The sequence below is a fragment of the Ylistrum balloti genome, unplaced genomic scaffold (genome assembly GCF_031769215.1).
Source record: "Ylistrum balloti isolate Yb309-2 unplaced genomic scaffold, AGI_CSIRO_Ybal_v1 Utg371748, whole genome shotgun sequence".
Classification (NCBI taxonomy): domain Eukaryota; kingdom Metazoa; phylum Mollusca; class Bivalvia; order Pectinida; family Pectinidae; genus Ylistrum; species Ylistrum balloti.
In genome coordinates, this window is record NW_026782876.1 from 124,320 (window position 1) to 148,395 (window position 24,076).

Below are 24,076 nucleotides of genomic sequence, written 5' to 3' on the forward strand. Positions count from 1 at the left end.
ACACTCAACAATTATAACTATAGCGAGTTACTCCACTGTAGAAACAGCTATTTCTCACAGCCAAACACATTTCCTTCTTTTTCTTTCGGAATGTTTGAGCGATGGTTAAATAAATAGTAGGTGTGTGTTAACACAGTATAAACTCACACTTACGTAAGTACAACACCCTACCTGTGTGACGTCTTCAGTACTATCGTTCTCATGTAACAGGGGTCAGGCAAAGGGTGTGTTTCAGTACATGTAATGCGTTCACCACCCTTAGGGCCCATTCCTGTTAATTTCCGGACTTTATAAATTCATAATCCTTTATCCGAGTTCTCCCTGCAGTCCTCTATGGTTAAAAAACCAATTACATGTCCCGTTTTCACAGTAGTTAGGATAAAATGCTCTTAACGCACGAAAATATGTTGTCATATTACGTAACTTCACAGTGATTAATTGATGTGTTTTTCACGGAGCCACAGATACAGAAATGAACATACCAAAAGTACATGCCTAAGAATTTGTCTAAACCTGACACCTTACAAATTTAACTTTATTGATTCAAGTAGCTAACATATGAAGATTTAAGTCCTGACCTTACAATTTATTTTCCGTTTAAAATTCTATTTCTCAATCAATTTTAGTTGGGACGTATATACGTCCCTGATATAAGTAAATGTCTGGTCATATCAGACACAAATGTCCAGTATTTTCTTCTCTTTTCTAAACCTTGATTGATTCTGAAACATAACCCTAAAAGAAAGGGGGCGGGGGAATGGGATGCTAAAAATAAAAAGGGTTGAAATAGGCAACTGAAATAATAAACGAAAAGATGGTTCTACACTAAATATAATATCCGCTTAAACGAGACGCTAGAGATAAATAAAATAGGTTTCCGTTGACAGTCTGTCTAGTTTGTTAAATCAGTTGAAGTATGAACAAAAGACAGCGGAACCCCCCCCCCCCCCCCCCCCAAAAAAAAAAAAAAAACAGAGCCATATACTCTAAAAAGTGTTATATTTAAATCTCAAAATTGATAACAAAAGGTTGTATAATTATTGCGTTGTGTTTACTTGATTTACCTCCCTTAGTCACGTGGTATATAATCTAGCGGGAGAGTCATAACAAAGAAACAGCTACCTGCAAGCATTTATTTGTTATTATGACTTAATTTGTATCACAAATAATTAAATTCCGACAGATTCTATACCAGAGTGGGAATATCTATACTGACAGCTGTCAAAATCGGCATAGCGTGTATTCCAAGTGATAAACAAATTTCAAAAATGACATTTCGTGCCAAGCACTGTAAATTGGCTCCAAATATCACGTTCATATAAAGACCAATCAAACAGACGCTTTCAATCAAACGTCCAATCAGATCACGCGTTACATGATATGGTAATTGCACACGTGGTACAGCGATTGTCAAATACTCACCACGAGGTTGGCAGTTTACACCGCGTGGTTCGAGCGAAGTGTCAAGAGTTTATATTGATCTGTTTGTGCAGATTTTATCGTTAATTCTGAGTTATATCATCTTCAGTATTGAAAAATGACCGACGCAGGAAAAGTCAAGCGAGGTAAGTTTCCCTTTCACGCTTCTAAAATGTCATAAGAATGTTTATTTGTGCGAGTTGCTACAGCTGTCAAATGTTTGACGTATCTCGACGTTACAGACCACGTGCTCTGGTAACAAAGACCGGACGCATTTATTTGTAATTTGCGGATAATTCAACACTTTTGTAGTAATAATTTATGTGTATTCCCGTAACTGTATCATTAATGATGCTAAATATTCATATCTGATGCAATATCATATTAAATGTGACGTTTTAGCGACTTAACCATGCTTGCCATATTGAAATCAGCGCGATGGCCGATCCGGATGTCGGCGTGCTATTTATTTACCTAGTAGACAGTTTCCCGCGTTTGGTCAAAACATGGCTTCTTGGTTTTTCGCCATATATCGTTAATACGGTAGTTCAAACGAAAGTGATTTGAAGTATAATGATTAGTTGAGAAATTTATGAATGACGCATGTAGTTCGGATATTGAGACGGATATGCTAGTCATGTCTATATTTATAGTTCGCCGAATATAAAATGTCATCACACCTTGACATAACTCTTAAAACAATTGGACATTTTGTCAAATGTTTTGTGTGTTTTTTTTTTTACATTGTAAATTAGATACATTACAGTTTAAATTGTACTTTTTATATCATAAACAGTAACATAAATTCAAATGTAATTTATTTATTACTTGACAGGTCGTGACTTCAAATTCTCCCGTCCATGGGAACACTGTTTTGGATCTGACCAGGATGATCAAGATCTTCATGAGAAAAAGAAAGATCCATTAAGATCTCAGATTGATGCAAGAAAACGCAGAGGAAATTTGCCAAAAGAAGCTGTGAGAATTTTGAAAACCTGGCTCCATGAGCATCGTTACAATGCTTATCCCTCGGATCAAGAAAAGGTGTCTCTGTCGAGTGCTACTAACTTGACAGTTCTACAGGTATGCAACTGGTTCATCAATGCAAGGAGGAGAATTCTGCCTGAGATGATCAAGAAAGATGGCCAGGATCCACTTCAGTACACAATTACCAGAAAACATAAACAATCATTGCTAGACCGTGTCACCTTTACAACAGGAGAAGAATCAAACATGGAAAGTGGGTATGATGGAAATGATGAAATATACAGGTCCAGAATGCCTTTTCTCATAGACACTGATGGATATATGTCCGATTGCGAGGCGTCTTCATCTAGTGACTTTAATTCCGAGTCTGAATCTGTGTCTGATACAAGTGATGGTATGTCCAGTCGGTTTCACGAGCATAGTTACACACAGCGATATGAGCGAGTACCAGTTCAGGACCATTCATCAATTCCCAGTCATGAACTTGTTCGCAAGGATTCATACCCTTCAGATGACAACACCCCACCCCCATCGCCTCCAGAGCCCGCACCCGTTAACCATACCCCAGAATCATTCAACGCTTTCCTCATGCTTGTTGATGTTGCAATGAGTCAGCTTGAGAAACAGAAATGTGAAGAGGCGACACACGAATCTCCACAGAAATCATTCATTTCCATGTGAAATTAACACAATGACAATTTGAAAATATATACTGTTAATCAAGTTTACCATTGTGCAAGATGGGATATATATACAAATATTTCATGGATAGAGTTATGAAATATTTTGACACAAACTTTATAATTTTGTGAGTTTTGTATTAAACAATTGAAGCAATGGGATGTGCATATTTTAATAACTGGACACATTATGTACCATTTTGACAAAGTGACATGTACAGTGATTTAATTGTCTATATTCTGCCTCAGGATGTTTTATTTATCTTGATGAAGTCGACTGGATTAATAAATATATATTGGCAGCCTGAAGGTATTAGAAATGGCAGCTCTTACATAACTGTAGAAAATATACTGTTTACAAATACTAGAAATAAACATTGGCTGTAGGAGTGTAATCTTGAGTGGTAAAATTTTATGTGAATGGAAAAGTGGGTTATGATGATGATAGTTTTTAAGATTTCAGCTCTTTTATGTCAATATCTTAATTATAAATTGGGGAGAAATCATCTTAATTCACTTACATGCAATGTTGATGTGAAGAGCTACAGTTATCAATAAAAGCCGAGTAGAGGGGAAGCCATATTAAGCAGCCATTAGCTAATGTCAAGGTGCCGTGGCCATGTTAATTGATAAGACAGGTGGGCCATCTACCTTTGGTACACCGACCACATGGTATATATACAACGGTCGCGTACCCTGCCTGTGTTTACAACCTATTTCCCGCGTTGGGTCGACTTTGACAGCCATTGTAATCGGGCCGGTTTTCCACTGCAATGATTGGCTGAGGAGACTAGACTGTATACATGTGTGTATGTGAACTCGCAAGGCAGTGCGTGTGTATAAATGATCAGGGCTTATTTTACACGGGCAGGGCGAGAGATACTGGAAAGATACTGATCTAAATCCGGACTTAACTTTCCTAAGTGTTTTATGCTGGCTGCATTTGATAGTTTTGTTTAACGAAAGCGGTTATTGTACATGATATACTTTTATATGTTGTTAAAACTGTTATGTGTACACCACACTGTCAAGATCTACGATTCTGTTATTTTCATGTTCAAACTTAGACTTGTATATTTAGAAAGGCTTTTGAAGGAGACTGACTGTTTATATATGTATGCATGACATGAACTGCCAACTTTATTCTCTGCTCAGATGAAATATATTCCACTTAAAAACTCTCAATTGATTATTCAGTTTGACAAATTGCATTTATAGAGACATTGTATATTTTGAAATTATTTGTATTAAAACCTGAAAAATAAATATGAAATCCTTTGAAATTGTGGCTTGTGATTTTTAAAAATTACATTCTCTGTGACTGTGAGAATTGTTCCTTTGTTAAAGCATTTGCTTGTCATGAGCATTTGTACGAGAAAACGAGTACACATGGACTCTGATGTCCGCTGACAACCACTTTACTTTTATATTCACTTTTACACGTCTTACGAGTTCCAGTTAATTTACGAAAGTCTTTTAAGTTCAGACAAAGAAGCGTTGTCAAAGTAGTTTATATCAATAGACTACCTGTGAGATGACTACGTTAGCTGGCATGCTTAGAGAAGATAAACACAGGATCACTGAGGCCACGGCAGAGCGTGGCCATTGACTCTTGTTTACAGCCACGCGGTGGGGCTATAGCGAGTTCAAGGCTGATGATCACTCAAGCGTGTCCTCTGCACTGTCGACGGATTTCATTGGACGAGTGTTCGCGCTAAAATACTACGCAACATCATGACAAACACACAATGTCGTTTTGCCCATAGGTTTTCTTTACAAGTATATCGACTATCGATCCGTGGTGTTGGGTTTTGTGGACATACTGCATGTCAACAGCAGTATGTGTTTACATTTAAATAGCGCCCCAGGGTCACATGGTTTCTACCGGGGTTTACATACAGGTAAACGTCTAGCTATTTAAAAGCTGCAAGCCATGTGTTGCATATAATATTTCCTTAGCGTAATCACGAATTTGGATATAGATCTTAGTCTACAGGTATATTCGGGCCTTTCCAAAAGACAAATTTCCTAGGTGTAGTAGCATATCAGGTGATATAACCAGGAGACAAACACCGTACTGATTAACATTCGTACTAAAGGCCACGATTTTAGAGCACGTGACCGCCGAAGTTAAGTGATTTTGTCATTATTCAGGATCTGTTTGTTTAAATAACCATTTGTAAGATTTCTAAGAAAGTCTGGCGAGATCCAAGCCGTCTCTTTCTCGTTTTGGTTACAAAGATTGTTCAAAAGACAAGTTAATGCACATTTAAATACAATTTACAGTTTAATAAACTAGAGCTAAATATGAACTGCATCACACAGCTACTTCTTCCTTCGAAGTTGGTCAGTGACAATCTTAAAAGTCTTAAAGAGACGGCTGAGGCAAACCAAAATTGATCGAAAGAAAATTGTCTGGAATGGCAGGTGCACTAGCTTCATACAGTTCGTAACTTTAATATGTCTCATAATTTCAGAAGATTGTCAAGTCAATAAATATCAGAGACGTATATATGTGTTAAATACGTCTCTGTAAATATCAGACCACAGATTTCTTCTTTCATGTCTTTAAAATGAGAGACAATTTAAACAGTCAATGGTTTCCGGGGAGAATCAGATGTCACAACTCTTAGAAGAACAAATTAACAACACCACGGAAAGGATTTTTTACTTTTATTTATCCGGCAAAGATTTTGTCAATATAATATCAGATCCACGGGTAAACATTCTTAAAGGGTTACGTTCAATCTGATCATTTTACGTTTCGCGCAATCTTGCTAACGGAAATGAAAACAACATGAGAAAACTTTTCAACCTTTTAATCATATCAGGGATTTAGATATATACATGTCCACTTTCAACATTACAACAACAGCCTCATCAGATTAAATTGTTACCCCTGACTCTTGGTTTGCCAACATTTGTTTGAAAAATATTATTTCGAACGCTCAATACTTTTAGTGAGAATGGAATTTGTCTTCCTGTTTTTGTTGCATACGCGTATTTTATGCATATACCATGTTATAAATATGGTTCATTGTGCTATCAAATGACATTATTGGATAGCAAGCGAAGCTTGATAATTGTATGTATCGAATCATAATACTGGATACAGAGAAAAAAAAAAGAAAAGAAAATTCGATTTGTACACCTCAAATATACTCCTTGTCTTCATGCCTGTCTCCTCTCAGTTGGTTGACGTCACAAATATTTGAAAGCATTATCTCATGAATATGAGTTGAGCGAGTCGATATTTTCTCCACGTGGTGACTCATGGGAAATCTTCTACATCAGCTGCTTATCTCCATGTTTTCCTACAACGCAACTAACAAGAACAGTCTACCTCCAACTTGTATGACTAAACGTGATGCTTTCAATTTCCCTATTGTGATTTTTATCGTTTCTAGATAGCAATATCCCGCATCCCCAACCTACGGTGTCTACATGCCGTAGTTGATTCGATATTCAAGGACCTGTTACATGATTATCACGATTTTCGTGCAAAAAGTCATCAACTGACGGACAAACTCGTAACACACAGTTTCAAAAGATGCAGGTTTATGAAAATTTTGGGGAAGTTTTATGGTTGCCGTAGTAATATCATTGAGAAATATTCTATTTCTTTGTGCGATATGAAGCTGGGCGTGTTTGATGCTCGTTAGTTTTCCTGTTGCTTCCTTTGATGCATACTTCGTTCTCAATTGAGAACGTGACATTACTTACTTGGATAGACCAAGGAGCAGGAGACGTCGTTTACTCTTCCGGAACACCTGGTCATCACTTCCTTGGATTTTTTCAGGAGTTTCCGTGTAAACCTTTCTTCAGTGCTCATGTTTTGCTCTAGTTTTATCAGAGACATATATACGTCTCTGGTTTTATAGAATTTGAATTTGGATTATGATTTTATGTTGGTACCAGGCTCGTCTGTCAATACACACATAATGAATAATGGATTTGACTGGATATATTCCTTACTCTCTAATAAAGTCTTTAAACGGGACCAAATTATCATCAATTTCCGCACACCTGCAACAGTATTGGCCTTGGTCTAAGCAGTTCCCGCCAAGAGCAGGCGAATGTAAATAACGATTATCTCCCTTCCCGGAAGTTTACATGGAGATAAATGAAGTATGAGGAAAAGCCGGTGCAAGTGCTAACTTTATCGATGGTGTCAACTGACAAGACTGGTAAACGTAAAAGTGGTTATATGTGACGATCATCAAACAAAATATTTATTTACTGGAATGGGTTTGTCTGTTGTTTACAAATTCATTTGTATGTTATTGTTTTACGTGCTATTTTTAAGAAGTTTCTTCCCGATACGAAATGGTTTGTCAGGATTTTCTGAACATTCCGATTTCTCACTCGAATTTTTCAACAAAAATGCTACCCATCGTCCTGATCTTTTGTCAGCTTTAAACCCTCCAATATTTAAGAAAATGGTTTTTGTCTTGATCGATGCTTTGAGGGCAGATTTTGTGTTCAGCGAAAAATCGCCTATGACGAGTTTACAAAATTTATTGACAAATGGAAAGGCTTTGAGGTACATTGCAAGGGTCCACCCTCCAACGGTCACTTTACCCAGGATCAAGGTACGTCAAAGTTTCAAGGCTTAATTTCAATTTAATTTTAAATACGTGAAATGTAGCTGTTTTACTACGAATAACAAGAATAAAAAATATAGAGAATATATGGTCAATGACTTGAGTTATAAGCTGTAATTTATATCGAGAATACATGGTCAGTGCCTTGAAATTTAAGCTGTATTTCATATAGATAATGTATGGTCAGGGTCTTGAAATTTAAGCTGTATTTTGGCTTAGGACAGAAAGATGAAAGTGGCCCACCACTGGGTGTGAGAATTACAGGCAGTGAGGATTACAAGGAATGAGCTTTGTGGAGAGTTGGGATTACAAGGAGTAAAGATTACAGGGAGTGAGGATTACAGGGAGTGAGAATTACAGGGAATGACATTTACAGGAAGTGATGATAACAAGGAATGAGCTTTGCGGAGTGGGGATTACAAGGAGTAAAGATTACAGGGAGTGAGGATTACAGGGAATGAGATTTACAGGGAGTAAGGTTAAGTGGGAGTGAGGATTACGGGAAGTGAGGATAATAGGGAGTGAGGATTACAAGGAATGAGTAGTTTATTTCCACATTTTATAACCATTTATTCTTTGATATTTGTAGGCATTGATGACTGGCAGTATTCCTGGGTTTGTTGATGTGGTGTTGAATTTTGGATCCACTGAACTGCTTGAGGACAACATTATAGAGCAGATGAGGAGAGCGAAGAAGAGGGTTAAGTTTTACGGTGATGAAGTATGGATCAAATTATTTCCTCACCACTTTGTTGAGTCTGATGGAACCACATCCTTCTTTGTCACTGATTATACCGAGGTGAATCTTGTACAAATTAGGATTTCTTTTTGAACCAATCATATATGTAAGATTAATCTTGTAGAACTTAGAATATTACTTTGTTTTTGTAACTGATCATACATATGTGACTTTTCAAAATAGTAGGAAGAGCTGAGGCCAGGTGTAGTAATACTGTGACTGCCGACATGTTTCGGCCTGCTAGGCAGGCCGTCATCAGGGCACACTTTATTGGTCTGCCTGTTACATGGTGATACAAGATGTATAGTGAATAACAATAGTCACATGTGACTTTTGTTAGAATGAAGATTTTTTTAACTAACATTTATGACGTCTTCTAGAAAACCCCTGAACCGATTTTAATGAAATATTGCAGACGTTTTCCATAGACTATATACCCCTTATATTTAATTCTCAATTGACATTAATATTACTGGTATTCAGTAAGTAGAAAAGACAGAGGGTAGATCAGGAACAGATTCAAAACTGCTGAAAAATACTAGTATCAAAATTTACATTACTGTACCTTCAATACGAAAATCCAACTCAAACTGTTTGGTTAATACATGAAACTTATCTGTTCAGTAATCAATAATTACAGTTAGTTATTGATTATGAAATTGGGACTGATTCCTATCACTAGAATTTGAAATCCTGACCTTAGGAGTTGCTTCTCTCCTTTACTTTATGAAACTTAGATTTGACATGAATGTAATAAAAAAATACAGACAATATCATTAGCACTAGCAGTTGTTGTGTTTTTTTATGTGTATTACAGGTTGACAACAATGTCACTAGACATGTATTACCAACCCTCAGAACTGGACAATATGATGTCATGATTCTTCACTACACTGGGCTTGACCACATTGGTCACATGGCAGGCCCTACCAGTCCACTGATACCTCCCAAACTTGCGGAGATGGACGCCATCATTAAAGACATCTATGAACATGTGGAGCAGGTGAACTTGACCTCTCTAAGTCCATGTTATTTATCACACCTGAGATATTGTGTTGAAGAGAAATCACACGTTTTAAACATAAACACATAGAAGAGTAAGGTAGCATACATCCTTCAGTCAAAGCATTAACATTCATTTGCCACTGTTTGTAATGAATTATAAATTAAGAGAAATATTTTATGTTAGATTATTATTTGTAAATATAATATTTCCAAAGCTCCAATTTTAACATGTTATTTCACAGTAAGAAATAGTCAAGATTAGACTTGGTGTAAGAAAATATTGATTTACTGGTAATATAAAGACATTGCATGCATGGGAACTGTCTTTCATTTAAATTTGTCCTGAGGGCAAAAAATATCCCTGGTGAATGTTTCCAGGCATACAATACTGATCGGAAAAGTTGTTTCCTTTTTGTGAGAAGAGTTGGTATGTAAATCTAATGATTTGACACATCAGTAACTAAATCAGAGCTGACATGGATTTTCATCTTGAATTCAGCATGGAATTGCCAACAAGTCTTATATATAAATATGGTATAAATCAAAGTAAAGATGGTTCTTTTATGCTATCATGATGTCACCCTGTGTTTAAAGTCAGTTTTCTGTCAGTTTTGAGGCTATCTTAAACAATGTGTGATTCCAGCTGATTTTAGAGACCACCATGATGTCACCCTGTGTTGAAAGTGTTTTCTGTCAGTTTTGAGGCTATCTTAAACAATGTGTGATTCCAGCTGATTTTAGAGACCACCATGATGTCACCCTGTGTTGAAAGTGTTTTCTGTCAGTTTTTGAGTTTCTCATTATCACTGTTTCTTGAGAAGGACTGTAAGGATCTTTCTAAAATTCATTGTGTAGGTTCCTCATGGTCTTAAGTTGTGTAGGATTTATTTCAGGTCTGAAAAAGCTAAGACAAACACTCCATCTTGGATTTTAATAATTTAAGTTTGTAATTGTGATTTCTTCAGGAGTATTGCAACAAATCTTTCTGATTTTCTCTTTGGTTGTTGTGTGCAAGTTAATTTGTTGGACAAACAAGAGAAACAATATGGCCAGCATGGACAGCCATCTTGGATTTTGATAGTAAAAATTTGTAATTGTTTTTAATTCTGATATATCTTTCTCTTATTTCATATGTAGCTTTCCATTGGTCCTGATTTTAATATCAAAAGATTGTTGTTTTTATTTATATTTAATAGATTGAAATGGATTTTTAAAAAAACATTTGCTTGCATGTTTTCCTTGTATAAAATCACACAATACATTAAACTCTCAATACAAAGCAAGAGGAAAGAAAGAGCAAACTTAAAAAGAACCAATAAAATATAATAAAATGGTGGGCACTGGGGTGGCTATATACAAGGGAAGGGGCTTATATGTGACTCAATATTTCAATTTCAAGAGTCCTAGTTCCTCTTTAGATATCACTCATTAATACATTTAATGCTTGTCTTATTTATTTAAATCCCTCAACCTGACATCTGGACACTAATTGCACTCAAATCATTATTTTATATCAGGACAAAGAAGCAGAGACCCTTGTAGTTGTAAGTGGGGACCACGGAATGAGTGACCAGGGAGGCCATGGAGGGACTACACAAAGCGAGACCAAAGTGCCTCTTCTACTCCTCAGCCCCAAGTTTACACCACACAAAGGTAAATTTCCATGGATGGGCCACACCCGGTGAGACCAAAGTGCTTCTTCTTCTCCTCCTCAGCCCCAGGTTTACACATAACAAAGGTATGTCTCTGCAGAGGGAGCTTGGTACATACTAGCTACAGTATACCAATCAGCTAGAGAGAACCTGATACTGGTAAATACTAGCTACAGTACACCACTCAGCTAGAGAGAACCTAACACTTGTAAATACTAGCTACAGTACACACTCAGCTAGAGAGAACCTAATAATCGTAAATATTAGCTGCAGTATACCACTCAGCTAGAGAGAACCTAACACTTGTAAATACTAGCTACAGTATACCACTCAGCTAGAGAGAACCTAACACTTGTAAATACTAGCTACAGTACATCAGTCAGCTAGAGAGAACCTAACACTTGTAAATACTAGCTACAGTACACACTCAGCTAGAGAGAATATAACACTTGTAAATACTAGCTACAGTACACACTCAGCTAGAGAGAACCTAACACTAGTAAATACTAGCTACAGTACACACTCAGCTAGAGAGAACCTAACACTTGTAAATACTAGCTACAGTATACCACTCAGCTAGAGAGAACCTAACACTTGTAAATACTAGCTACAGTATACCACACAGCTAGAGAGAACCTAACACTTGTTAATACTAGCTACAGTACACCACTCAGCTAGAGAGAACCTAACACTTTTAAATACTAGCTACAGTACATCAGTCAGCTAGAGAGAACCTAACACTTGATAATACTAGCTACAGTATACCACTCAGCTAGAGAGAACCTAACACTTGTAAATACTAGCTACAGTATACCACTCAGCTAGAGAGAACCTAACACTTGTAAATACTAGCTACAGTATACCACTCAGCTAGAGAGAACCTAACACTTGTAAATACTAGCTACAGTACATCAGTCAGCTAGAGAGAACCTAACACTTGTAAATACTAGCTACATTACACACTCAGCTAGAGAGAACCTAACACTTGTAAATACTAGCTACAGTATACCACTCAGCTAGAGAGAACCTAACACTTGTAAATACTAGCTACAGTATACCACTCAGCTAGAGAGAACCTAACACTTGTAAATACTAGCTACAGTACACACTCAGCTAGAGAGAACCTAACACTTGTAAATACTAGCTACAGTATACCACTCAGCTAGAGAGAACCTAACACTTGTAAATACTAGCTACAGTATACCACTCAGCTAGAGAGAACCTAACACTTGTAAATACTAGCTACAGTACACACTCAGCTAGAGAGAACCTAACACTTGTAAATACTAGCTACAGTATACCACTCAGCTAGAGAGAACCTAACACTTGTAAATACTAGCTACAGTATACCACTCAGCTAGAGAGAACCTAACACTTGTAAATACTAGCTACAGTATACCACTCAGCTAGAGAGAACCTAACACTTGTAAATACTAGCTACAGTATACCACTCAGCTAGAGAGAACCTAACACTTGTAAATACTAGCTACAGTACACCACTCAGCTAGAGAGAACCTAACACTTGTAAATACTAGCTACAGTATACCACTCAGCTAGAGAGAACCTAACACTTGTAAATACTAGCTACAGTATACCACTCAGCTAGAGAGAACCTAACACTTGTAAATACTAGCTACAGTACACCACTCAGCTAGAGAGAACCTAATAATCGTAAATACTAGCTATAGTATACCACTCAGCTAGAGAGAACCTAACACTTGTTAATACTAGCTACAGTATACCACTCAGCTAGAGAGAACCTAACACTTGTAAATACTAGCTACAGTACACACTCAGCTAGAGAGAACCTAACACTTGTAAATACTAGCTACAGTACACACTCAGCTAGAGAGAACCTAACACTTGTAAATACTAGCTACATTACACACTCAGCTAGAGAGAACCTAACACTTGTAAATACTAGCTACAGTACACACTCAGCTAGAGAGAATGTAACACTTGTAAATAGTAGCGACAGTATACCACTCAGCTAGAGAGAACCTAACACTTGTTAATACTAGCTACAGTATACCACTCAGCTAGAGAGAACCTAACACTTGTAAATACTAGCTACAGTATACCACTCAGCTAGAGAGAACCTAACACTTGTTAATACTAGCTACAGTATACCACTCAGCTAGAGAGAACCTAACACTTGTTAATACTAGCTACAGTACATCGGTCAGCTAGAGAGAACCTAACACTTGTAAATACTAGCTACAGTACACACTCAGCTAGAGAGAATATAACACTTGTAAATACTAGCTACAGTATACCACTCAGCTAGAGAGAACCTAACACTTGTTAATACTACCTACAGTATACCACTCAGCTAGAGAGAACCTAACACTTGTAAATACTAGCTACAGTATACCACTCAGCTAGAGAGAACCTAACACTTGTAAATACTAGCTACAGTACATCGGTCAGCTAGAGAGAACCTAAAACTTGTAAGTACTAGCTACAGTACACCACTCAGCTAGAGAGAACCTAACACTTGTAAATACTAGCTACAGTACACACTCAGCTAGAGAGAACCTAACACTTGTTAATACTAGCTACAGTATACCACTCAGCTAGAGAGAACCTAACACTTGTAAATACTAGCTACAGTATACCACTCAGCTAGAGAGAACCTAACACTTGTAAATACTAGCAACAGTGCATCAGTTAGCTAGAGAGAACCTAACACTTGTAAATACTAGCTACAGTATACCACTCAGCTAGAGAGAACCTAACACTTGTAAATACTAGCTACAGTATACCACTCAGCTAGAGAGAACCTAACACTTGTAAATACTAGCTACATTACACACTCAGCTAGAGAGAACCTAACACTTGTAAATACTAGCTACAGTATACCACTCAGCTAGAGAGAACCTAAAACTTGTAAGTACTAGCTACAGTACACCACTCAGCTAGAGAGAACCTAACACTTGTAAATACTAGCAACAGTATACCACTCAGCTAGAGAGAACCTAACACTTGTAAATACTAGCTACATTACACACTCAGCTAGAGAGAACCTAACACTTGTAAATACTAGCTACAGTACACCACTCAGCTAGAGAGAACCTAACACTTGTAAATACTAGCTACAGTATACCACTCAGGTAGAGAGAACCTAACACTTGTAAATGCGCATGCGTCGATTACTAAGGCGGTGGTTTAAATTCGCTCCAAGAAAATCAATTTGTGTAGTGTAGAAAATGAAACAGATGTCACGAAAACAAAGTGTAATGGACCTAAACGATACGACACCAAATATATTCCTGAAAATTTCATGAATGATGATGATGCAATGAGGAAAATTTTAACGGCAATTGACGAAATAGAGCATGATTTAGAGGTTTCCTCCGATGTTAACCAAGCGTACAGCGACTTTACCAAGTTAATAGAAAGCGAAATGGAGGCTAAGTTACCAACACTAAAGGTTAGAGATAGTATGGGGAGAATAAACTCTACTCTGCGACGGAAACCTTATTGGACGGAAGAGTTACAGAACTTAGTTCACGAGCGTAATGAAAGTGAGAGAAAATGGCTTAAGTGTAAGGGTCATGCAAATTTAAAGCGATTACTAAAAATTCAATATATAAATGACCGTAAACTTTTTAATAAAACACTTAGACAAGAAAAGCACCGATACCAAAAACTTAAACAAGATGAATTGCTCGACATGTGTAATAATTCCCCTACCGATTTCTGGAAGAAAATAGGTCAGCTTGGTATGCAAAGAGAGAGATCATATACTATACCAAATACAATGAGAGATGCAAGTGGTAACATTACGAAAAACTGTGATGAATCTTTCAAAGTTTGGTACGATTCTTTCCAGAATCTTCAAGGCGCTGACATGTCAGACGCTACAGTTGTAACAGAAGACATAGAAAGTATATTGGGGCCTAAGCTCGACACCGACAGTACTATATTGAACCTACCTATAACCCGTCAAGAAGTTGAAGATTCTGTTTATCGCGCTAAGTTAAATAAAGCGGCCGGTATCGACAATATTCAGAGCAATGTCCTCAGAAACCCAGTTTGTGTTGATCTTTTATATACAATTATTGTTCATTGTTTTAATAATGGCATAGTACCAGACAAATGGACACAGAGTATTATTAACCCCATTTTAAAAGCAGGAAAGGATCCATTGAATCCTCAAAGCTACAGAGGAATCGCACTTATATCTATCCCATGTAAAATTTACGCCAATGTTTTAAATAATCGGTTGTCAAAATGGTTAGAAACGAATGAATTACTTGTAGATGAACAAAACGGTTTTAGAAAGAATAGAAGTTGTTTAGATCACCAGTATTTATTGTACTCTATCATAAATAACCGAAAAATCCAGAAAAAATCTACTTTTGTATGTTTTGTTCTTCATAAAGATTGTGTAAACAGAGATCTTTTGTGGGCTAAGCTAGAACATTATGGTTTAAATGGATATTTCTTGGATGTTATTAAATCTTTATATTTTAATTATGAATGTAGAATTAGAATAAACCGTGTTCTTACTCAACCTGTAACTATGAAGCAAGGTTTAAAACAAGGCTGTAACGCATCACCGACACTTTTTTCCATGTACATAAATGACTTAGCTAAAGACATTAATGATTTAAAATGTGGAGTAGATATAGAATCATGTGTCATCTCCATTCTTCTCTATGCTGATGATATTGCTCTCATTGGACCCGACGAAAAGTCAATGAAAAAGATGTTGAATGTATTAAATATGTGGTGTAAAAAGTGGAAAATCGAAATAAATCAAGATAAAACTAATGTAGTACACTTTAGAAATAATTCCATGCCTGTTACTGATCACACGTTTTCATGTGGTGATATAGTTATCGCCTTAAATACTAAGTACAAGTACTTGGGGCTATGGTTTGAGGAGCACATGGATTTGCATTTCACTGTAAAAGAACTCTGTAAATCTGCGAGCAGAGCACTAACATCGTTGTATGTAAAATATTCTCATGCCGGTGAAATGACATATGATGTGTTTAACAAGTTATATCAAACTTTAGTTCAACCGGTTCTTTTTTATGGCTGTGGAATATGGGGTATAAATAAATACCGTGAGGTGTCCACTGTACTCCACAAAGCGTGTAGATACTTTTTAGGCGCCTCCCGTCGATCAAGTAACTTAGCCCTCCGAGGTGATATGGGATGGCATTCTTGTAATGTTAATCAGGTTTTAGAAACGGTACGCCTGTTTTTAAGAATAAAGTGTTGTAACGACAGCCGTCTTATGGAAAAAGTACACCTATGGTCTGTAAGGTTGAAAAAATCCTGGGATTCTAGAGTTATTACAGTCATAGAAGAGAAAAAATTAAGTGAAATTGTAAACTCGACATTTTCTATTAGAAACAAGATAAGAAATATTAAAGAAAAGTTAATTACTATAGATACAGAGGAATGGTACAACAGCTTGTGGAATGATAGTAATAGTGTAAACGGTAACAAGTTGAGAACATACAGAACCTTTAAATCTGAGTTAGCGCCAGATTCTTATGTCAAACTCGTGACACAAAAAAGTAAACGGAGGGTAATTTTTAATTTAAGATGTGGTTCTCTACCTCTTGCAGTCGAAACCGGCAGATTTACCAAACCTGAGATTCCATTGGAGAACCGTGTTTGCAAAATATGTACAAATGTAAATAATTCGATAGAGGATGAGATACACTTTTTAATTGAATGTAATGTATATAATGATATTAGATCATCCTTATTTAGAGCAGGAATCAAAATAAGAAATGATTTTTTAAGCCTTAACGATTTAGAAAAAATTGATTTTATAATGTCTTGCAGGGAATTACAAATTCCACTAGCTAATAATTTATACAATATGTTCCGGAGACGTAGCACTTTAAGTGAGTAATCAATGTTTTAACAGTGTCTTGTAAGCCATTTCTGGCTGAATATCACGTATGATTACATTTTTAGAATATATGCTTTAATTGATTCGTTGGGTAAATCAGAAACTTTTTTATATCGATTGATTATCTATTATTAATTATAATTAATTATTGTAGGTAGCGTGGGTTTGGCAAACCTCGATGGTAGGGTTCTCCCCAACCCTTGGAATGCCAAATTTCACTACTGATGAATGTATCATAAATAATTTTTGCCATGTGTATTGTTTTATTATTTCATATATAACATGTAGCTACAGTATGGATGAGACCTACTTTAGTATTACAATATATATTATAATTTATATATTTCGTATATAATCCAGAGAGCTTGTTAGGTAGGGGCTGTCCCAATCACCTGTTCTCTGGATTACGATCTGTGATAAGTAAGTTTTAATTCATGATATTGGATTTACCTGGTTTAGTTTAATATGATTGATCCCAACGGTCTCACTATGGTTTTATATTGTGTACTTTACATATGATGTAATTGTGATATATGACACTTTAATAAACAAATTTGTATTGTATTGTATTGTATTGTATTATTGTAAATACTAGCTACAGTACACCAGTCAGCTAGAGATAACCTAATACTTTTAAAAAATAGGTACAGTATACCAGCGCAGTACATTTATTTACATGGTTGACATTTACAGGTGATGTGATAAGAGAAGTTGATCAAATTGATGTGGCTCCGACTCTGTCTATGCTACTTAGTCTTCCAATACCAAAGAATAATCTGGGTGTGGTTATTGATGATGCTCTAGTGGGGTGCTCTACAGAGGAAAAGATGATGATGCTGTGGAGGAATGGTTTACAGGTTACTAGAGTGTTAGAGTACAACAGCAAGGACTGGAAAATGGGTTTGTACTGCTATTTCTTTGTCTTGTGAATTAAATGGAATGAAAATACATGAGATATAAAGATCATTTGGAAAAAAATTGACCTAATTCAAATCTGAAATATACATGTAGGCACAATACTGAAAATTAAATGCAGAATTTATTCACTCCCATATCCCAGATATCCTGCTCCACGCAACAAAGATGGTGTATGTTATGCAGATTCATTTAACTTTAGTTTAGTTTAGTTTAGTTTATTACCAATGCAGGATAGTTACGATCCTCTTTACAGGTCTCAGTGATACAATGATAATGTTTATAATTATTGTCATTTGAGACGTCAGATCCAGGAACTACATAATTTCTGATTGTAATTATATACCAGTTCTTGATTTGTCCAGAGTTCATCTAATCTATTTTTGAAAGAGTTAAACTGTTGGTGCCGATACAATATACTCCGGAAGATTGTTCCATATTTTGACCACACGCAAAGAAAAAGAATGTTTCCTGATGTCAAGTTTACAGTGCTAAATGTAAAGTTTTTTGGAGTGACCCCTTTTCCGCTGAAGTTGAACTTTGTCGATCCACAATTTAAGGAAACCAGCAGCGTTACTATCACAAAAACTGTTAGTAATTTTGAAGACTTCAATCATATCCTCACGAATTCTCCTGAATGCAAATGTTGGTAATTTTAGACGTTTCAGTCTTTCCGAATAAGTCAGTTCCTTAAATCCTGATAATTAAGTAATAATGTGTTCTATTAAAGATTTTATGTTTTGTACTGAAATTGTTTTGATTCAGATGAAGGCTATCTGGAGTTTCAAAGACTGTCCAAGGTTCATCATGATTGGTTGTTGTCAAAGACAAGTGGAGTACCACAATCTATTTGGCTGTCTGAGGGAGACAGGATTGGGAGACAGTACACACAGGCGATGAAAACCATGACAAGGAATATCTCTTCATCCCTCACCCAGTATGACATTTACAGCCTTGTAATCTCCGTGGTAACACTGTGGCTGGTAGGTACACATAATATCACATTTACAGCCTTATCGGAACCATGGTAACAGTGGCCGCAATGTACACATAATATCACATTTACAGCCTTAGCGTAACCGTGGTAACACTGGCCACTAGGTACACACTGTACATTTACAGCCTTGTAGTTACTGTGGTAACACTGGCCGCTAGGTATACACAGTACATTAACAGTCTTGTAGTCACCGTGGTAACACTGGCTGTAAGGTACACACAGTACATTTACAGCCTTGTAGTCTATGTGGTAACACTGGCCGCTAGGTACAAGTCACTGCGGTAACATCGGCCACAAGGTACACACAATACATTACAGCCTTGGTAACACTGGCCACCAGGTACAAGTCATAGTGGTAACACTGGCCGCCAGGTACACACAGTACATTTACAGCCTTGGTAACACTGGCCGCCAGGTACAAATCATAGTGGTAACACTGGCCGCCAGGTACAAGTCATAGTGGTAACACTGGCCGCAAGGTAGAAGTCATAGTGGTAACACTGGTCGCCAGGTACAAGTCATAGTGTTAACACTGGCCGCCAGGTACACACAGTACATTTACAGCCTTGGTAACACTGGCCGCCAGGTACAAATCATAGTGGTAACACTGGCCGCCAGGTACAAGTCATAGTGGTAACACTGGCCGCAAGGTAGAAGTCATAGTGGTAACACTGGCTGCAAGGTACACACAGTACATTTACAGCCTTGGTAACACTGGCCGCTAGGTACAAGTCATATAATGGTAACACTGGCCGCTAGGTACATACAGTACATTTACAGCCTTGGTAACACTGGCTGCCAGGTACAAATCATAGTGGTAACACTGGCCGCCAGGTACAAGTCATAGTGGTAACACTGGCCGCTAGGTACACACAGTACATTTACAGCCTTGGTAACACTGGCCGCCAGGTACAAGTCATAGTGGTAACACTGGCCGCCAGGTACACACAGTACATTAACAGCCTTGGTAACACTGGCCGCCAGGTACAAGTCCTAGTGGTAACACTGGCCACCAGGTACACACAGTACATTTACAGCCTTGGTAACACTGGCCGCCAGGTACACACAGTAATTAACAGTCTTGTAGTCACGCGGTAACACTAGCCGCTAGGTACACACAGTACATTAACAGCCTTGTAGTCACCGCGGTAACATTGGCCGCTAGGTATACACAGTACATTTACAGCCTTGTAGTCACGCAGTAACACTGGCTGCTAGGTACACACAGTACATTAACAGCCTTGGTATCACTGGCCGCCAGGTACAAGTCATAGTGGTTACACTGGCCGCCAGGTACAAGTCATAGTGGTAACACTGGCCGCCAGGTACAAGTCATAGTGGTAACCCTGGCCGCCAGGTACAAGTCATAGTGGTAACACTGGCCGCCAGGTACAAGTCATAGTGGTAACACTGGCCGCCAGGTAAAAGTCATAGTGGAAACACTGGCCGCAAGGTAGAAGTCATAGTGGTAACACTGGCCGTCAGGTACACACTGTACATTTACAGCCTTGGTAACGCTGGTCGCCAGGTACAAGTCATAATGGTAACACTGGCCGCCAGGTACACACAGTACATTTACAGCCTTGGTAACACTAGCCGCCAGGTACACACAATACATTTACAGCATTGGTAACACTGGCCGCCAGGTACAAGTCACCGCGGTAACACTGGCCGCCAGGTACACACAGTACATTTACAGCCTTGGTAACACTGGCCGCCAGGTACAAGTCACCGCGGTAACACTGGCTGCTAGGTACATACAGTACATTTACAGCCTTGGTAACACTGGCCGCCAGGTACCAATCATAGTGGTAACACTGGCCGCCAGGTACAAGTCATAGTGGTAACACTGGCCGCAAGGTAGAAGTCATAGTGGTAACACTGGCCGCAAGGTACAAGTCATAATGGTAACACTGGCTGCTAGGTACATACAGTACATTTACAGCCTTGGTAACACTGGCCGCCAGGTACAAGTCATAGTGGTAACACTGGCCGCCAGGTACAAGTCATAGTGGTAACACTGGCTGCCAGGTACACACAGTACATTTACAGCATTGTAGTCAATGTGGTAACACTGGCCGCCAGGTACAAGTCATAGTGGTAACACTGGCCGCCAGGTACAAGTCATAATGGTAACACTGGCCGCTAGGTACACACAGTACATTTACAGCCTTGGTAACACTGGCCGCCAGGTACACACAGTACATTAACAACCTTGTAGTCACCGCGGTAACATTGGCCGCTAGGTATACACAGTACATTTACAGCCTTGTAGTCACGCGGTAACACTGGCTGCTAGGTACACACAGTACATTAACAGCGTTGGTAACACTGGCTGCCAGGTACACACAGTACATTTACATCCTTGGTAACACTGGCCACCAGGTACAAGTCATAGTGGTAACACTGGCCGCCAGGTACAAGTCATAATGGTAACACTGGCCGCCAGGTACACACAGTACATTTACAGCCTTGGTAACACTGGCCGCCAGGTACAAGTCATAGTGGTAACACTGGCCGCCAGGTACAAGTCATAGTGGTAACACTGGCCGCAAGGTAGAAGTCATAGTGTTAACACTGGCTGCAAGGTACACACAGTACATTTACAGCCTTGGTAACACTGGCCGCTAGGTACAAGTCATAGTGGTAACACTGGCCGCAAGGTAGAAGTCATGGTGGTAACACTGGCCGCAAGGTACACACAGTACATTTACAGCCTTGGTAACACTGGCCGCTAGGTACAAGTCATAATGGTAACACTGGCCGCTAGGTACATACAGTACATTTACAGCCTTGGTAACACTGGCTGCCAGGTACAAATCATAGTGGTAACACTGGCCGCCAGGTACAAGTCATAGTGGTAACACTGGCCGCAAGGTAGAAGTCATAGTGGTAACACTGGCTGCAAGGTACACACAGTACATTTACAGCCTTGGTAACACTGGCCGCTAGGTACAAGTCATATAATGGTAACACTGGCCGCTAGGTACATACAGTACATTTACAGCCTTGGTAACACTGGCTGCCAGGTACAAATCATAGTGGTAACACAGGCCGCCAGGTACAAGTTATAGTGGTAACACTGGCCGCTAGGTACACACAGTACATTTACAGCCTTGGTAACACTGGCCGCCAGGTACAAGTCACTGCGGTAACACCGGCCACAAGGTACACACAATACATTTACAGCCTTGGTAACACTGGCCACCAGGTACAAGTCATAGTGGTAACACTGGCCGCCAGGTACACACAGTACATTTACAGCCTTGCTAACAATGGCCACCGGGTACAAGTCCTAGTGGTAACACTGGCCGCAAGGTACACACAGTACATTTACAGCCTTGGTAACACTGGCTGCCAGGTACAAATCATAGTGGTAACAATGGCCGCCAGGTACAAATCATAGTGGTAACACTGGCCGCCAGGTACAAGTCATAGTGGTAACACTGGCCGCTAGGTACACACAGTACATTTACAGCCTTGGTAACACTGGCCGCCAGGTACAAGTCATAGTGGTAACACTGGCCGCCAGGTACACACAGTACATTAACAGCCTTGGTAACACTGGCCGCCAGGTACACACAGTACATTAACAACCTTGTAGTCACCACGGTAACATTGGCTGCTAGGTATACACAGTACATTTACAGCCTTGTAGTCACGCAGTAACACTGGCTGCTAGGTACACACAGTACATTAACAGCCTTGGTAACACTGGCCGCCAGGTACACACAGTACATTTACAGCATTGTAGTCAATGTGGTAACACTGGCCGCCAGGTACAAGTCATAGTGTTAACACTGGCCGCCAGGTACAAGTCATAATGGTAACACTGGCCGCCAGGTACACACAGTACATTTACAGCCTTGTAGTCAATGTTGTAACACTGGCCGCCAGGTACACACAGTACATTTACAGTCTTGGTAACACTGGCATAGTAACTACCCACAGTACAACATTTACAGTCTTACAGTTGGCATGGTAACACTGTGGCTAGTAACTACCCACAGTACAACATTTACAGTCTTACAGTTGGCATGGTAACACTGTGGCTGGTAACTACCCACAATACAATATTTACTGTCTTACAGTTGCCATGGTAACACTGGCATAGTAACTACCCACAGTACAACATTTACAGTCTTACAGTTGGCATGGTAACACTGTGGCTGGTAACTACCCACAGTACAACATTTACCGTCTTACAGTTGCCATAGTAACACTGTGGCTGGTAACTACCCACAGTACAACATTTACAGTCTTACAGTTGACATATTTAAAAGTTAACCTTTGACTGCCTGGTTTAACCTATATAGTCTTAAATCAACCAATGACACATATCTGCATGAAAGTGAGGGCATTCATAGTTTACAAATATTGTTAAGCTTTAAATCTAATCTCTAAACGTTTTCCTGACAGATTCTGGTCACGATTGCTGTAGAGCTCTGCCTGTCCTCAGCCTCCTATGGTGAAATCTATTCAAGGACTGTTGTCTTATACATCCCCGTTACCTTGATGATATTTTTTGGACACATGATGGTGTGTACCACCTCTCCGTCAAGTCAGCTGTGTCATACTGATGGTACTGGTGTACTGCTACAGGTCTTTATTCTGGCTGTTGTGTGTTGGTCAGTAAAAGATTTGGTTGTCAAATTCCTACAGTTTTGGTCTGTCAGAAAATCAAAGGTAAATGCTTGTTTCATTTACAGAAACAATGACTGTAAGATAATATATGTTTCACATCATCCACTTAAACCACTTGTCTTAATTATCATTTTATTAAAAGGCAGAAGATTTGTCAATTCAAGTATCCATCCATGTATTTATTGAGAATGATAGCTTTTGATTTAAGATAATCTCCATTTATGATTGGTTGTTTAGGAGGCACACCTGCCACAGGTATAATTTATCAGTGGTGTTGACGTTGCTAGTTGTTCTTAAATGAAGATTGATAAATTAATAAACCAAGCAGACTTTTGTGGAGAGTATGCTTTACCAGAAATTTGATGAGTAGATATTTTGATGACTTATTTCCTATGAAGATCAGAATAAACCATGTGTGGTAAGACAAAACAAAATGTATGTACCTCTCTTTCGTTCTTTTTGATACATTATCATAATATTTTTACTCTGTAAAATTGTAATCTATATTCAGTTAGACATGTGGAGTGTAAATTCTCAAAAGGAATGGTAAATG

The 24,076-nt window shown here is 38.5% G+C and overlaps 2 protein-coding genes across 2 annotated transcripts in view; both read left to right on the forward strand.

Annotated features, from left to right (window-relative positions):
* Nucleotides 1-1,467: 1,467 nt before the first annotated feature.
* Nucleotides 1,468-4,369, forward strand: LOC132563493 (homeobox protein TGIF1-like). Its single transcript, XM_060228252.1, has 2 exons — nt 1,468-1,565; nt 2,255-4,369. The coding sequence occupies exons 1-2, from the start codon at nt 1,538-1,540 to the stop codon at nt 3,085-3,087; spliced, it is 861 nt and encodes a 286-aa protein (XP_060084235.1). The 5' UTR covers nt 1,468-1,537; the 3' UTR covers nt 3,088-4,369.
* A 2,915-nt stretch (nt 4,370-7,284) lies between these two features.
* Nucleotides 7,285-24,076, forward strand: part of LOC132563491 (GPI ethanolamine phosphate transferase 2-like) — a 41,887-nt gene continuing 25,095 nt past the window's right edge. Inside the window, exons 1-7 of the mRNA XM_060228250.1 lie at nt 7,285-7,678; nt 8,280-8,489; nt 9,247-9,432; nt 10,952-11,087; nt 17,661-17,867; nt 18,648-18,865; nt 23,299-23,565. Of these exons, the coding sequence (XP_060084233.1) occupies nt 7,331-7,678; nt 8,280-8,489; nt 9,247-9,432; nt 10,952-11,087; nt 17,661-17,867; nt 18,648-18,865; nt 23,299-23,565 (1,572 nt within the window). The 5' untranslated portion in view covers nt 7,285-7,330. The remainder of the gene's footprint in view (nt 7,679-8,279; nt 8,490-9,246; nt 9,433-10,951; nt 11,088-17,660; nt 17,868-18,647; nt 18,866-23,298; nt 23,566-24,076) is intronic.